Here is a 16,930-nt window from a genome sequence, read left to right as displayed (position 1 = left end):
ATAATAAATAAGAAAGAATTACTGTGGTTGTATAATTTTCAAGAGAGACCTGTGTACAAGAATATACATTCAAGATTTAGTATAAGAATGGACAGATGCAGAAAATCCCACACAGTGTAGCATTAGGGTCACATTGAATTTTTTTTTAATATAGAACTATAACATCTTGAAAGTCTTATCGTCTGAAATGAGATATTTTTTTATTCCATTTGAAAATAGCATAGCAGTCTATCTGAAGTAGTTCATGGTAAAATATCCTGAGACCAGAGGTAATTAGTCATTTTGCAGCCTTATAGTAGCTGTGCAGTTTCTTGAATTTCTTCAATTTATCAAAACCATCTAAACTAGTATTGACTTGGCTATTGGCTTTACTACTTATTTTTAGCCAGGACATTCCTCTTACTTCTGTAAAAAAAACAACTCTAATTAAAATCTGTGCCAGAGGAATTGAACACAATGTTAAGTACAAATAGATTTACAAGGGTGTCTTATTTTCTTTTCATACATTTCATTTGGAGGCAAGTCCTTTCCGTTTTTAGGTGTTTCTTTTGCAATTGGTCATATTTTTTTAAAGGCAATAAGTTGTCAATACAAACATAGTATTTAAAACCAGACTGAGTATGAAGATACAAAACATGAACATACAACAAAATGATAAAAATGCATTAAAAGAGAGAGAGAGAACAGGGGTTAGAAATCTAATCAGGAAATAAAGTTGCATATTTTAAATAGATGTTGAACTTTTTCATTTACAAATCTGCATCATCAACTCAATCTATCAACAAACTGCACAGCTAAACTTATTGAAGTATTGTCTTATATTTCCTTATATTTATCCTGCAAACACACTTCACTTGACATAATGACATCATCGTACAGTCTGTGGACACCATATGTTCCTTTGGGTTCTTTTCAGAAGTCAAAATTTAAAAAAATATACCCAAAGAAAACTTGAAAAATTGCGGGAAATAAAATGCGTAAGAGCTTCGATCTGAATCACAGCGCGTTTCCCTGAGGTCGCATCTCACGTCGCAGTTTTAATACGTCACCTCGCTGGTCATGACGTATGTAGAAAGCGGCGCCGTCTCAGACTGGAATGGGAGCTGGCGATTTTCCCCATATTTTGTTAGTTTAATCCGTGAATGGCGCCGAAACAGGACCCGAAGCCTAAATTTCAAGAAGGTAACAACCTCTCTGTTTCCTCCCCGGCTGGCTCCGCGCCCTCTGTCAGAGCCGCGGCCGCTGGGAACGTTAGCTGGCTAGCCGCTAGCTGACAGTGACGCTGCCGCCGAGCAGCTAGCGCCGTTAGCTTTCATTGTTGATGCGAGCCCACGAAGCGGCTCCTCGTCCCGGTTGTTCGCCACATTGGTTCCGTGTTGAGTGTGTAACTCCCCAACACAGCGCAGCGGCGGCGGCGGCCCGGTAGCAGCGCAGCCTGGGCTCCGGATTGCAGCCATGTTGTGGTCAGCTAGCTCCAGGCTGGAGCATCATTCATGTGGTGTTCACGGGCTCACCGCAGTTCTTCTCTTATACAGATCACTGCTGCTCTCTATCAGAGACACCGAGAGCACGGTGGACACCTGCGTGTCCCCCGAGAGGTCAATTAACCTTTTAGAGGAAAGACAAGGTTCGAGGGTGGACCGTTTCATTTCTTGTTCATTAATGACAATGGTCATTAATCAACAGCAAAATGACTGTAAATGAATAATTTCCATCAGTTTTCTCTGGCCAGTTTTGAAAACACATGACTTGTTATAGTCAACACATACAAGCAATATATACAGACTAATATCCAGACAGGTACAGTGCATATCAATTAAGTAATTTGATGTTTTCAGTCACTGCTGATTGCTTTAATAGTATCAAAAAGAAAAGCACATTTCTAAAGCCAATGTACATGATACACTTCCTGTTTCTGAGGCTGTTGGATGTAGTGTTTGTTGAGCCTCGAGGTAACGTGACTGTCTCAACGGAAACACATTCTGTTTAACTGGGTGCAATGTAAATAAATGATGAGATGATTAATTATTGATTGGACTTTGGACATGCAGTTAACTGTCAGTGAGTTAAACATTTTCTGAAATGTCAGCATTTTCTCTGTTTTACTCGTGTGTTATTATTTGAATGTACTGTATTTGGCTTCATGACAAAATTATAAAATGTAATAAATATTGAACCTTTTCTAGGCCTGCACTTCATACCACAGGTTGACTAAAGGCTTATGTTCTGGCTGACGTCCAAGGCTTTTAGGAGAATTGTTTATGTTCCCCTAATCCGAAACCTCTAATGAACGTTCAGCATGTGTGTATGTGGAAGTAGTGTAGTTGGCTTCCTCTCATGCTGATTTTAATTGACCACCACTGTGTGCAGGTGAAAGAGTGCTGTGTTTTCATGGGCCATTGCTCTACGAAGCTAAGGTAGGCTGACATGGTAACCTCTGATCACGTGATCATCTTCTGTGTCTCTGACCTCTCCTTTTTTAACAGCCAATCCTGTCTCTTTTTGCAGTGTGTGAAGATAAACATCAAGGAAAAACAGATCAAATACTTTATTCATTACAGCGGCTGGAATAAAAAGTAAGTTCTCTGTTCAGTTAAATCAAGTCTCAAAGATTCGCACTGTGAAGATTTCACAAGTGCTTGATTTCGTCCTTTGTTGGATTTTCTTTCTGCTCCAGCTGGGACGAATGGGTTCCTGAAAGCAGAGTGCTAAAGTATGTGGACAGTAATCTGCAGAAACAGAAAGAGCTTCAGAGGGCCAATCAGTAAGTGCAGTCTCTTTTTTTTTAATGTCATGCAGTAAAGAGTTAATTATGAGCTCCACAGAGCCAATGCATAAATATATAAATAATACATTTAATCAAATTTCAGTAGAACAATGTAATAATGTGGTGAGTGAGAATACAGCAGGAAAATGTCCGGAAATTTGACAGTGAGTAAGTTGGCGTGTTGATGATGTTTCTAACATGCAACAGACGCAAATCTTAAAACGTAAACAAATATCTAAGAATGAAGAAGAGGAGCCATAAACATAGGAGATGCTGACGTAGAAGCGAATGAGATTCTATAAGAGCTGACACTGGTGTCGGTGTGCTGTAAACTGAAAACGTGTGATTTCTGCAGTGGAATTTATAAGTCCTACCTCCTGCACGCTCGACTTGTCTGATGTCTGACATGTCGAACATGTCTGATCCGGACAATCTCCTGCTGCGTTCTTCATATGTGAAAGACAAACTGTCTTCACACAATTTTCTGTGTATATTTTGAATTAATGCAATTTTTGCTTTCTTATTTTAGAGACCATTATGTAGAAGGAAGAATGAGGGGAGCTGCACCGAATAAGAAGATACCTCCTCCATCGCAGAAAACTGATGTGTGAGTGCAAGTCATTTGGTATTCTATTTGTCAGCTGCTGTTTAACATGTGTTATACCTGTTATTTAATTTTTTATTGTCACTTTAATACTTTTTTTTTTTTCTTGTAGGAAAACCAAAAAGAACAAACAGAAGAGTAAGTATACAATTATAATTGACACTGTTAAAACACATAAACCAAAACCCTCCAAAATATATTCTACAAGTTTATTGCACAAATGTTTCTACAGTCATAACAGGGTGTAGCAAAAAACTTTTATGAATTTAATTACAGTAAATTATTTTTGTCTTTGTGAAGCTCCTGGACCAGGCGAAGGGACAAGTTCAGGAGGAGACCCAACCCACCCTCCACGAAAGAAAAGGGCACGTGTTGACCCGACTGTTGAAAGTGTGAGTTCACAAATCTATTAACCTCTTATTGTTTTGGTTGGTGGTTCCTTTTAATTTGCCCTTTTAATGTAAATTGATACTGAGCTGCACTGAAAGTATCTGAGTAAGATGCTTAAATATGTACTTGCTCGAAAAAGTCTAATTTCTGAAATCTGTTCAGGAGGAAACCTTCATTAATCGAGTGGAGGTTAAAGTAAAAATCCCTGAGGAGTTGAAACCGTGGCTTGTGGATGACTGGGACCTAATTACACGGCAAAAACAGGTCAGTAACCAGTGATTTAAAGATGTCACCGTTTTCACAGCATTTTATTTATTAATGTTACATAATGTGCATTTTGTCTCTTTGTTCTATGTTGTTAGCTCTTCCACCTACCTGCCAAAAAGTCCATTGATGCAGTTCTTGAAGATTATGCAAATTACAAGAGATCAAGAGGAAATTCTGACAGCAAGTAAAAATACTCATTTTTCACATTCTGAAATCCCAAAACATGCGACCTTCTTTTTTCCATTTCCCAGTTCTTTGTGTTGTAAAGATTAAACATTTTCTTCTTTTCACCGCTCAGGGAGTTTGCTGTGAACGAAGTGGTTGCTGGTATCCGGGAATATTTCAACGTCATGCTGGGGACACAACTTCTCTACAAATTTGAGAGGCCGCAGTATGCAGACATCCTGGCCAATCACACGGATACATCCATGTCTCAGATCTATGGCGCTCCTCATCTACTCAGACTCTTCGGTACAAACACTGTTGCAATATTTTTTAACAACATTCTTCTTGCCAGTCCCCTGCCTCTCGCTGTAGAATCAAGTTAACCTATTCTTCGTCTTTAGCTTTCGTGTGAACCCACTGACCTGAAGTGTGGACTCACGTTTCCCTCTATCCTCTGTTACCCTCTCATCCAGATGCACTCGGGTATCAAAAGTTGACACTGTTTGATATGATGTAAATTGACACTCAGCCTTAAGTCTCAAGCTCGCTACCTAACCCTCATCTAAGCTTTAAAAGCATTAAACCGTAGCTTCCAATCTGACAGGATAAAATACCACATCTGCAATGAGATCTCTGCCTCTTTAGACACAGGGATCTTTTCTGATGTTTAACTCACGATCTTGATTTCTGACTCAAAAAAAACTTTTAAAAATTGGTTCATATTTAGAAAATCAACACTGGCTTCAATGAGATGGACATGTAAAACAAAATCTGAACTGTTGTACATTTCAAGCCAACAGAACAGCTTCCTAACCTGCTATTGAATTATTTGTTGTACATAGAACAGAAACGCGAGTTGCAGCCTGTAGCTGCTTTTACCTTCATTTTGAAAAGATCAATGTTCACATTTCTTTAGCTTTATGACCTGTGTTCTGCGCTGCTTTATAAGAATTGAACCAGTGAAGTGGAAATAGAAAGGTATTATGAATAAAGGTTACCGGTTGTGTGGTGTGTAAAACTCTTTTGTTTGGTTTTGAAAGTGAGAATCGGAGCCATGCTGGCGTACACTCCGCTGGACGAGAAGAGCCTTGCACTCCTGCTCAGTTATCTACAAGACTTTCTCAAGTGAGTACTCAAGCTTTCACAAAGCTGTGAATAAAAACTCGTATTGATTCATCTGCAGCAAACATTAGTTAAATGTTGCTCCGTTCCAGGTACCTTGTAAAGAACTCGGCGACGCTGTTCAATGCAAGTGACTATGAAGTTGCCCCTCCAGAGTACCACCGCAAGGCAGTTTAAGGATTTTTATTTTAGGAGCCTTTTGTTTGTGGAAGTTTGGAGACTGTGGAAAGGACGGGATTACAAACAGCCTTCGGAGAGCGGATTGTGTGGGATCTGTCGATTTATTAAGGAAGGATCAGAGCAAGATGTCACACTAATCCCTGGACAAATTGTATTTTCTTTCATGTGGAAAGCTGCTGAGTACACTCTTCCTGTATTGGTATGTTTTTCAGTACCACATTTTAGTTTCTATGATGCTTGTTTTGCCCGGTGTTTTCCAAAATCTCGTGAAAAGGAATTTCATCCTGGTTTTTATTTTGTTTCCTGTGCAGATGCTGGCTAAATTTGTCTTGTAGGCTGTCATCGTTTTCTAATAAAAGTCTTTCACTCTCTAGTTGGTCTGTCTTTGTGTGTGAGTTTTTGAGTTTACCTCTTCAGGACCTTTTCAAGCATAGACACAGACCTTGTCAGGACTAGTGTACCTCATGGGGACCAAAGCTCAGTCCTGATGAGACTACTTAATTTCTGAGGTCCTGGTTAAGGGGATAAGGTTTTGGTTTGGTTGTCCAAAATGAATTCCAAGTCAATGTAAACTCCTAATAAGAATAGCTGCACAAGCATGATGTATACTCTGATTTATCTTGTGACCATTTGTATTTTTATTTATATTAAATATTTATGCTTTGAGAACAAATGATGTAACAACAGTCAGTGGAAACCAAAATCATTGAGGGCTTGATTCGGAACACAGAAAATCAAAGTAAAAAATTGAAATCATAGGCTGACTCAGTGTGTATGGCCTCCGTGTGCCTGTATGCACTCCTGATAACATCTGGGCATGTTCCTGATGAGTATGCGGATGGTGTCCTGGGGATCTCCTCCGAGACCTGGATCAGGGGAGCCGTTACGTCATCGGTAGTCGTCGGTGTAAAATGACGCGACAAAATGTTTTGCCGGGGATGTCATTGGAATAACATTGTTGAGATCTTAAATAAATCAATGCTATTGCTTACAGTTACTAAAGTGACGAACCTATAATATCCAAATAACATCTATGCTAATGCAGTTGAGTCAATGACATTTGACATTCATCCAATGGAAATTGAAAAGCTTGGATGCTCTGCATTATTTCACATATAAATCAAAAGCACACAACTTCAGGCTGCTAGCAGTGGTCTGTAGGCCACCCGGCCAGGATGCATTGTTATTAGAGGAGCAGTTAAGTTCCGACTGTTGTCGGAGATGGCGTGGAAGGAAGTGCAGGACACAGCCCAGGCAGTGATGGAGGATATATTTGGAGGCATATCCAATTCTCTACCTTCACCTGAAGTGAAGGACACAGCACCGGCAGTGATGAAGGAAATATTTGGGGACACATGAAACCCTCCACCTCCACATGAGGTGCGGCACACAGCCCAGGTATTGATGGAGGAAATGTTTTGGGAGACATACCAGCCTCCACCTCCATATGAGGCAGTGATGGAGGAGGTTATTCGAGGCGCACCCAATCCTCTACCTCCTGTCCCTGCCATGTACGGTTTTGTCCCCCACCCTCAGAGATGCGCTCTGTGTGGACTGGATGGAGAAGCTCCAATCAGCTGGGTGCCGCCATGGAGGATTCCTGCTGAACTGGAATATCTCCAGTACAGAAACATTCCAACAGTGAGACTTCCTCAAGGCCTGGAGCAGAACCTGGTTCCTGTTGGATTTGTGTATGTATCGCTCACACATAAATGTAAATAAACACATAAAGCCTCTGCATCTTCAAACACACTTCAGTTATCTAATGTATCTGTCTGATTGTGTTTATCCAGGGATGGAAAGGTGGCTTATGGGTATCCACCAAGGACAGCTCTTCCTTTTGCTTCTTCGAAATCCTTCTGCAAACGCCCGCATTACACAGTAAGTCCACCCGACTGGTTCATCATCTGTGGCACCAACTGGGAGACCATAACAAAACCAGACTCATAATCCAATCACAGTCAAATTTCTTACATTTATATTTATTTGTGTGTCAAGATCCCAGTTGACTTTGTTGTTCTTTTCTTACCTCACAGTTTTACATTGTAGCAATTTTCCCTCTTGTTCTGTTTATCCATAGAAACAGAAAGCGTGAGCAGGACAACAGACGGTCGTACATCAAGCAGCCGCCTAACGCGTTCAGGATTTTTATGAAGGAGCAGAGGCCTTTGGTTCTGGCCCAAATAAAAACAACTGACTTTGCAGCTGTGAACCGCATCATGCGTCAGCTGTGCTTCATCGTTTGTTTTTTTATTTTACTTTTCATTTGGAATTTTTTAGATTTTAGGTTTTTGCCGTCTTTTTGTGTTTTTAAAAAGGTAGCAGAGTTCTGTAGGAGTTCATTGTCTACCTCCTGTGATAGAAAAGTGGTAAAAACCTTCAATCTTTGTTTTAAAAATGTAATACGTTGATATAATTTGAATATAAGTAAATGTTTTATTAATTATATACTTTATCACTATCAGTTTGCATTTCTGTATGTAAAAGTGTATGAATAAAACGTGAGGGGATCACAGTTACTTGAAAATAATTCTCTGGGATTCATGAATGTTTGAAGCAAATGTCACAGTAAACCATCCAAATGTTGTTGATTTATTTCGTTAATGAACTGAAAAGAGAATGACACTCAGTAGTAGAGCCCACAACTCTGCCGAGGCCCAACTGTCTCCTTAAATTCAATCAAACTGTACCAAATGACACAGACTCAAGTGTCTCATCACTCATCAGTTCCCTAAAAATATGTGCCTGATATTTTTTTCCATAAAGATCCATGATTGTGAAAAAGAAAGTGGGAAAAAAGTCCTGGATCTGCCCCCTGATTCAGATCAGCACCAAAAGGCAATGGGTTCTTTTCTGACCCTCAACGGCAAATTTGTGGTAATCAGTCCAAGTCCAGTAGTTTTAGTGTAAACTTTCTGACAAACAAACAAACGTACCATCAAACAATCGGACAGGGATGAAAACATAAGAAGAAAGCAACTGTACTGTGCCACTAAGTCAAAAGTCAGAGCATCACCTGGAAACTGGGACCAAATTGTGTTCAAAGTCATAAAACTCTAAAGGGTAAGTTCAAACTTGAACCTGGTGCCACAGGAAACAGAGGATCACCAAAGGGTGCTTCCTCCGGGGACCTTAAATATCATTTATAAATTGAATGTCGCTCCTTGTAATTTCACTCTGAAATGTCAACCTCAGTGTGGCACTAGAGATGAGTCCAGGCTTCACCTTTCAGTAGGATTCATTGACTGGGAATCTTGGATGCACAACATTTCATAGCAATCAATCTAGAAGCTGGACAAATGTCTCATTCTGGGTCAAAGCAGACTGTGACATCACTCGTGTCGTCCAGCTATGGCTAAAATACACTGCTCCCAAAAATACTTAAATCACACATTAGATATTGATGAACTAATTATTCAAGTTGAAAATCTTTACTGATGGACATTGTTTAATTTGTTGAGAACAAAATTATGTAACGACGGTCAGTGGAAACCAAAATCATCAACCCATTGAGGGCTTGATTCATAACCACATCTGGGCATGTTCCTGATGAGTCGGCGGATGGTGTCCTGGGGGATTTACTACCAGACCTCGATCAGGGCAACAGTGAGCTCCTGCACCATCTGTGGTGGTACTTGGCGGCGTCAGATGCACTGATACATAACGTCCCCTAGGGGCTCAATTGGATTGAGGTCAGAGGAACGTGAGGGCCAGGTTGTCGTGCAGTAACTGCCGACACACTCTGGCAACATGAGGCCGGGCATTGTCCTGCACCAGGAGGGAACCCAGGGCCCACTGCACAGAGCTCTGACAACCTCTCTGAGGATTTCCTCCTGGTACCTAACAGCAGTCAGGGTACCGTTGGCTATGACATAGAGGTCTGTGTGACCCTCCAAGGATATGCCTCCCCAGAACATCACTGACCCACCGCCAAACCGGTCATGCTAGATGATGCTACAGGCAGCATGACACGTGTCAGGTTTTTTGTTTTCATTTTTTTCTTTGCAACTTCATCATTTTTCTCTAACGTACTGAAAAAGAAATTATTTTTGTGTTTTTAAAAGGGAAGCAGGGTTCTATAGGAGTTCATTGTCTACCTCCTCTAATAGCAAAGCAGTAAAAACCTTCAATCTTTGCACCAAATTTAATATATTGATATAATTTTAATATGAGTAATTGTTTTATTAGTTATATCTGTTTACTTTAACACAGTTTTCATTTGTTTGTGTTAACGTGTGTAAATACTCCCTGGCATTGTAGATCTATTTATTTCTGTTTGTTATTGCTTGCTTATTTTGCTAATTAACCAAGTTTATTTTTAAAAGGACACGTGATTTTCCCGGTTGTAGTAATCATTTCCATGGTAACAGTATGCTTCACCAATCAGAGACGTCGCTGTTGCACTTGGGAATTGTGGGTAATGCACTACTCCTGTTGACATTGCAAATAAAACACGTTTTTCTTAAAACTGGTTTATATCATACAGACTTGTGGCCTCTACAGAAGCATAAAACATCGTTTCCCAGTCTCGTAGCTTGTGGTGAGTTTACCTCTGAATTGTTACAATATTTCTATTCCCGAAATTAATGGGATTTTTACTTCCGGTCCTTAACCATGCTGTTGGTTTCAATTTATACCTGACAAGCCAATCAGTGCCCTGCTCACTGACCATCCAATCAGACGGAGCCAAACTGTCCCAAGACCCACCTCTCCCCTGCCTCCGATTGGACTGGGAGCACCGGGATCATCGCGTCTGTTCCGGTTGTTGCAGCTGCTGCAGGTGAGTTCACACAAAACTTCGTCCAGGCTAAAGCTAAATGAACCAAAGATCTAATGTTGAGATCTTCAGCAGAGTTCATTTATCAAGTTCTGTCCCAAACTTCTGCAGCTCTACAATCCTGCTTCTACTGAGAAGTCCATGTGATACAGATGTTACTGTCTCCCTGTGGTCATCACATTTAATCTATGTTTAAGAAAATGTTGTATTTAAACAACTGCTGACTGAAATATTCCACAAACTCAAATTATTAATGACCCTAATTTGACTTGATGATTTAATCAGGCAACAGTAGCAGGTACACACATGCCACCTCTGAGCAAGACATGTAAGTTTGAGTGGTGTAAGTGCAAAGTGAGTAAGTGATGCTTTGTTTATCCATGTCACAATGCTATGAACTCTGGGTAATTTATTAAGGCTGCAGCTCCTGAAAACAAAGATTAATCTCCTCACATATTTGCAGACCGCTCCACGCATTGCACGGCAGAAGTTCAGCAAAAGTCACAGAAAAAAACAGCCAATTGAGAAGCCGCCTGAGCAGAAACCTGATGACTTCTTTGTATTTTCAGCTCTTGAAGCAAAATCCTTTTCCGACATTCATCTCCATGAACGCGTTTATCATTTGGCTACACATTTACAGATATAAATACACAATCTGAATATGTATTTGAAGATATTTCCTTTACACATTTTCAAATCCGATTACACACACACACTATCATTCTAAATACACATTTGCAGATCCATGAGCACATTCACAAATCTCATTACACATTTGGAGATTCTTTAACACGTTCACAAATCTGATTTAACACAGACGGATTGAGACTCACGTTTGTCAGTAGTGCTGCGATAATGGCCCCAAAGTAATTCCCTTTGGGAAAGTGGCTCAGATCATCTGTGAGAGAGGCCTCAAGCACTCGAGGATTTCTAGAGGCAGAGCCAGACTGATTTATAGGCTGGCCGATAAAAATCATCCTATGAGAGCTTTTCACAGACATGTGCTATCAGCGTTTATGTTTGCTGATATGAAAATGTTTTTTTACAAATTAAACAAAAAGTGTTTTAATTCATGTTCTATATATTTGGTTGTATTTGAGTTTTCTTTTTATTTAAAGTTGATGGTTAAACTGTAAAGTATCAAGCATCATTTACTTTTCTTTGTAAATCACGGCTAAATCTTTTTGTAGTAAATATATCGGCTGATATAACGGTGTCAGACAGTTTTATTCCCTATTATCAGTATATAGGGGAATATGGGTGAGGCTCTATTAGAAGTTAGCAGTATAGCCGTGAACTTGCAGCACCTTGTACGTACAGTTTAGGCTCTTCGTCACTATTTGAATGCTACAACTCTCTGAGACCAGCTGCTGTATTCTCACATGCTGTCACTTGCCCAGGTCTGTGTCACTGCTCTCACATGTTCTGCTCCTGTTGTTCTGCAGCTCTGCTTGTTCTAAGTGATCGATCAATAACCCACTGAGCTTTAATGGGTTCCTTCGTGACCCATACTACCTTCTACCAGGTTTCCTGATAGTCCGTCCAAGTAGTTTTTGTGCAATGCTGCTAAAGGAAAACACTGATGAAAACATTGTTGTCACTAGATGACAGTTTAAACAGTGACCTGTGGCTGGTCTTGTGCTTTATAATGCCACTGCTTGTTTCCTGAAATATCTAATAAACATAATATTATATTTAAATAAAAATGTCCTCTGACATTAGTGGAGTTGCTCATAGTTCCAGGTGCCTCCACTGTTTTGCCTCAGCTTGTTTCATTCACTTTAAGGCTCTGCTGGAATTTTTTATCCTAATCATCTGCTCATGTTCTGTCTAGTTGCTTTCAGTAACCTGGGATGTTTGAATGGGATCATCACGCTGATGGTGACCTGCTTTATTTCAGCTAATTGTGGCTTAGTGACTGCAGCCAAGATTCCATCCTTTAAAAAAAATATTTACTGTAATTTATGGCTCACTTGGTATGAACTGGACATGTGGTTTTAATTTAAACATTTACAAGACACAGTCTGGGGCCCGTGTGCTGTGGTTCTGCCTCCGAGCTTTTATTACTCCACTTTAAAATAATTTCAAGTGAATTGGTGAATGTGATCAGTCTCTGGGGATTACGCAGACACTTGTGAGCGTTTTCTTCTCATATCGGCTGAAATGATTTTCCTGCTCTGATGGTTTGAGGAAGGTGCCAGTGGTGGAATAACATCTGGGTGATGGAAAGCATGTGGCGCGGTAGAGGAAAGAAACGTAATAGGCTATTGAAACCAGGCCACAGCACCTTCCTCCTCTCACCTCTCTGCTCTGAAATGTGTTCAGCAGAATCCCCTCCAGCTGGCGTCTTTTCCGCTGTTGTTACTCGACATGAAAAAGAGAAGCTAAATATTAGTTTCAGGCTGATTTGTGGTTTCGCCTGTGTCAGCCGCTCGCAGTTGTTTTGGCAAGAGCCGCTCAGAACTGTTTCAAGAGGAATTTCTTTAATCCGATGTCCCTCGGCCTTAACCAGGACCATATGCCTTTTTCACTGGGGTGTGCTCTCAGATCACAGCAGCCTGATAGCTTTTAACAGCCCGTCAGAAAGACTGACACACACACACACACAGGACTCCTCTGCAGATTTGTTCAGGGAGACACCTCAGTGCCTGTTTTGGCTCAGTTTACCGCCGCGATTAACACTTTACACTCTGCGTTTGAGGCCGGGTCACGCAGAGGCCTCCCTCTTGTGCGATTTGCTTTTTATGTGACCCTGGTGACACTGAGCCGTAGAGCTGCCATAACCCCCACAGATGAGAGAGACAGACGTATGCATGATACAGCCCCGGCTATTGAAACAAAGTCTGAGTGATGGTTTCAGCAGGTTTATACTCCTCATGTGTCTGCTCTCATCTAAAAGACTCACTTCAGTCAGGCCTGCTGGAACAGGCATCAGAAACGACCTGAGTTCACTGCCCTGTGGGGACGGACAGGATTTAATATGAGTACTGTAACATCTATATGTGGTTCTGCTTTATATATCAGAGCAAAGAGGAGTTGATCTTTTATATGTATAAACTATAACATTTGGATAATACATTTAATTTGATCCAGTACAATTTTAAGGTTGTTTAACTGGGGTTTTGCCCTTTTTCACTACCTTTTGGGGTTCACTACATTTCAGAGGACAATGTCACACTATGGCTACATGTTAAAAAACAAAAGATATGATCAGTTACAAAATCAGATTCTTTGATTCAACCTCCTACAGTTTTTATGGAGCTACAACCAAGGCTGATTGGTCACATTATCACTGTATTACATTTACATGTACTCATGTGATCAGATACAAAAACCATTTACACAGAAACGTTCTGCAGACTGCTCACATTAAACACAGGCAAAATATCCATTCTCTCATATAATCAAAGGAACAAACCAAAATATTAGAACATTCTGGTAGTTTATCTCAAATTTGTGAATATCAATATGAAACACTAGAGACTCAGTAGAGCTCATCCCCCCGAAGGCCCAACAGTCAGTCCCCTTATATTCAATCAAGCGGCACCAAATTCCACACACACGTAGATATCATTCCCCTAAGATTTCATTTCATTTTCATTTAGATCCATGAATTATTCTCTGAGAAATAAAAAACAATCTTGCAAAACGCCCTGTCTTGCAAAGTTAATGAAAGGACTCTTTTTTTTTTTTTTACTGGATCTGCTACACAACTTAAGGGTTTCTTCCCTGAGTCATATCCCACAGCTCCACAAAAGTGAATGGAAATCAGTTGAGTCATTTTGGAATAATCCTGCAAACAAACAAACACTGTCACACTGTGATTTTTGTATTACGATAATTATAATATCACTTATACTTACTTATAAGTAAAAGATCCAATTAACTCCTCCACCTCTGGAAAAAGTTTGATCTGGTGTAGTGTTGAGTGAGAGCCAGCAGGTGGCAGGATTGCACAGAACAACAGTGGCAGCAGTTTCACACCGAAGCTCTGTGGTTCTCAGTGCATGTGCAGTTTCTGTGAGGTGCTGGGAAGCTGACCCCGCTGGCTGCTTCAGATTTATTTCTCCAAAGTCATTTCTCCTTCTAACAGAAGCTCATGAGAGACGGCCACCCCGGGGACGGATTAGGTTACTGCGGAGATGTAATGCCAATAAAAAGACAGTCATACAATCCTTCTCTCAGACCGTAAACTCAAGACAAAGTCCTGCAGGCATCGCTGAGAGCCCCCCCCCCTGTCCATTAGACAACAAGTGTTATCAGTTTAAGTGACTGATGAAAGCCATTTGTGCTTCTCCACGACTCCTCCGGAGTGAATCCATCTGCTTCGGGCTCTCTGAGGTGAAAAACCCTCAGTGTTTAATCTGGTTGTGAATGTTTCCCCAGACTAGGAGTTAGTGGTAGACTAATTACACATTGGGCATGCAGCCTCAGTAGCACGCTGCTGCCAAGAGCCTCATGTGACTGTGTGTCATTAGTATTGGAAAAGTGCATTTGCCACAAAGGGCTGCGGTCACTCGGCGCCATTAAAACATGAAAGAACATACCCCACTCTTCTGGAGAAGGAATTTGCAAGACATAAACAGCCTGTAAAATGGAAAAGTACATCTGTGTCCATTTGTTTTCCTGAGAAGTGGCCAGATTCTGTCATTCTTACTGAGATTTTTTTTCCAATAACACAGTCCAAGTAAAGGCCGAGGCCCGTTTGATCCATCTGGTTTCAATGCGGCATAGTAGTGGTTTTGTGCAGCGCAGGATCCCAACACAGTGGGAGACTTCAGAGCGTGTCGGGGGCCTTTACTCAATTTACACTCTGGGTTTTTGTCATGTGTGTGTGTGATGAGCGCTCCGAGACACCACCCACCTCAGTGCAAAGTGAATCCACTCAAGAACCATTTAGATTTCTTTTCCACCACATTGTGGGAGCAAGTGAACCTGACAGCTGCACTTATTAGTCACTTTGCAGGTTAAGATTTCACATGCATACTTTTATGTTTGCAGCAGTCTTAGCTTGTGACTCGTTAAAACAGAGCAGCTTGCAGCCCCTCTTCGCCCTTCTAGTTTCTGTCAAGCTGCTTTCAGACGTGCACTTAACTGCAGACATTTTCCTGAAGTTTTCTGGAGGGGCTGTTGGAGAAAAGGCAAATGTCTCAGTCAGATGCTCTGGACAATTTGCAGAACTTTTCATGCCAGTCCCAGAGTTAGTTGTCCGGAAAATGTCCAAGTTAGCCCCTGTGAGAATACAGCAAGGAAAAGTGAACGAGTGGACGTGCAGTTGACCTTTCTAACATACGGCAGAAAAAAACTGAAAAGAATACAGGATGAAAAAGAGGTTTCCTACACGTAGAAGATGAAGATGTCAACTTATGAGATTGGAGAACTTTTGACGACAAGAGCAGACGCTGGTGTCCGGCCTCCTGCGTGCTTTAACCAGGTTTCTCCCCTCGCCTGGATGTTCCGGACCATTTCCTGTTGCTGGGCACGCGTCTTCATATGTGAAAGATGAACTCCAGAAACTGTCCAGGCCTGTTTTTCCACACATTTTCAAAAGACCATGTCTAAAACCGGTTTAGTTCAACCAGACTATATTTTCCTTATTTTATTCAAATTATGAATCCTTAATTAGTATAATGAACCAGAAGTTTATACTGAATAAAACTTGCAAAGATTAGAAAGTTTCATCATGAATATGTTTCCTGACCGATTTAAACTGATCTTATGACTCTTTGTGGGGGGGGCCAGACCGGAGGTTGGGAACCAGGAAACAACACACACCATTGTCACAGGTTAAATATACACGTCTGTGGTGTGACAGTGTTGAGACCTCAGCTACCTTCAGAGCGCACGTGAGCCTGTCAGCGAAATAGTTGAAAGTTAATCATACTATTATTAGACATCACCTCGGCAGAAACAGGAGTTTTCTTTTGATGTGGATGTGAAAGGCTGTGAACCGACAGCTCTGAGTATCTAATAAGAGAAGCCTGCGTCTCCCTCATTAGGCCCAATACGGAGCTAAAACACCTTTTTCATGTCACCCCAGTAAACAGCTTAATGTTCCTCTTTCATCTGCTGCTCCCCAGTGTCTCCCTCAGCTTTGATCCACGGCTCAGTGTCTGGCTGTGATCACATCTCAGTGCTGTAGATTTGTCCCTGTGTTCATTTAGATTTCGCGATAAGCTACTTACCACGAATGGCGGAAGGATGTTGTGGGTCAGGAACGAAGACATTTTGGTTCAGATTTGGATCAGAGGGCAGATTTCAACAATTTTCATTGATTTCTAAGAAAATATCTTATGGATTTGGTGAATTTAAATGTGGTTTCATCAGGAGACTATTGAGCCTTGCTGGAGGTATACACTCTACTGAGTGTCATTATAGTTTATTATCTATTGTACAGCAGCCTGCACTTATGGAATTCCGCAGGAGGAGTTATAGTTCATGGCAACACATTAATACACTTTTTTGTCTATTCAGCTCAGTGGAGTAACATTGACTTTTACTATTTCTTCTGAAATGTTTTCTTATTGCAAAAACATAACATTTTAATATTTATTTTACAATAAATCTCCGTCCATAATAGACTTCAACACCCAAACACCACGATTTAACCTGCAGAGGGCAGACTTTGCTGAGAAATAATCTGTTGAGATGAGAGCAG

The 16,930-nt window shown here is 40.8% G+C and overlaps 1 protein-coding gene and 1 long non-coding RNA gene across 2 annotated transcripts in view; both read left to right on the top strand.

The window, feature by feature from the left end:
• Positions 1 to 1,005: 1,005 nt before the first annotated feature.
• On the top strand, positions 1,006 to 5,868 carry morf4l1 (mortality factor 4 like 1). The gene is made up of 12 exons (XM_035157810.1): positions 1,006 to 1,182; positions 2,371 to 2,417; positions 2,509 to 2,576; positions 2,678 to 2,764; positions 3,297 to 3,374; positions 3,484 to 3,509; positions 3,672 to 3,763; positions 3,924 to 4,025; positions 4,124 to 4,212; positions 4,327 to 4,499; positions 5,234 to 5,318; positions 5,408 to 5,868. The coding sequence occupies exons 1-12, from the start codon at positions 1,143 to 1,145 to the stop codon at positions 5,490 to 5,492; spliced, it is 972 nt and encodes a 323-aa protein (XP_035013701.1). The 5' UTR covers positions 1,006 to 1,142; the 3' UTR covers positions 5,493 to 5,868.
• Positions 5,869 to 10,130: 4,262 nt separating this feature from the next.
• Positions 10,131 to 16,930, top strand: part of LOC118109968 — a 33,864-nt gene continuing 27,064 nt past the window's right edge. Inside the window, exon 1 of the long non-coding RNA XR_004696880.2 lies at positions 10,131 to 10,275. This is a non-coding gene — a long non-coding RNA (uncharacterized LOC118109968). The remainder of the gene's footprint in view (positions 10,276 to 16,930) is intronic.

Source organism: Hippoglossus stenolepis, chromosome 5 (assembly GCF_022539355.2).
Source record: "Hippoglossus stenolepis isolate QCI-W04-F060 chromosome 5, HSTE1.2, whole genome shotgun sequence".
NCBI lineage: Eukaryota > Metazoa > Chordata > Actinopteri > Pleuronectiformes > Pleuronectidae > Hippoglossus > Hippoglossus stenolepis.
This window is presented reverse-complemented; position numbering and strand designations above follow the sequence as displayed.

What these genes read in the sequence shown, in the direction of transcription:
- morf4l1 (XM_035157810.1), top strand. Translation starts at nt 1,143, where the DNA reads ATGGCGCCGAAACAGGACCCGAAGCCTAAATTTCAAGAAG. An exon ending in GAGCTTCAGAGGGCCAATCA is followed by an intron (nt 2,765 to 3,296) that starts GTAAGTGCAGTC and finishes TTCTTATTTTAG; the next exon opens with AGACCATTATGTAGAAGGAA. An exon ending in TAATTACACGGCAAAAACAG is followed by an intron (nt 4,026 to 4,123) that starts GTCAGTAACCAG and finishes CTATGTTGTTAG; the next exon opens with CTCTTCCACCTACCTGCCAA.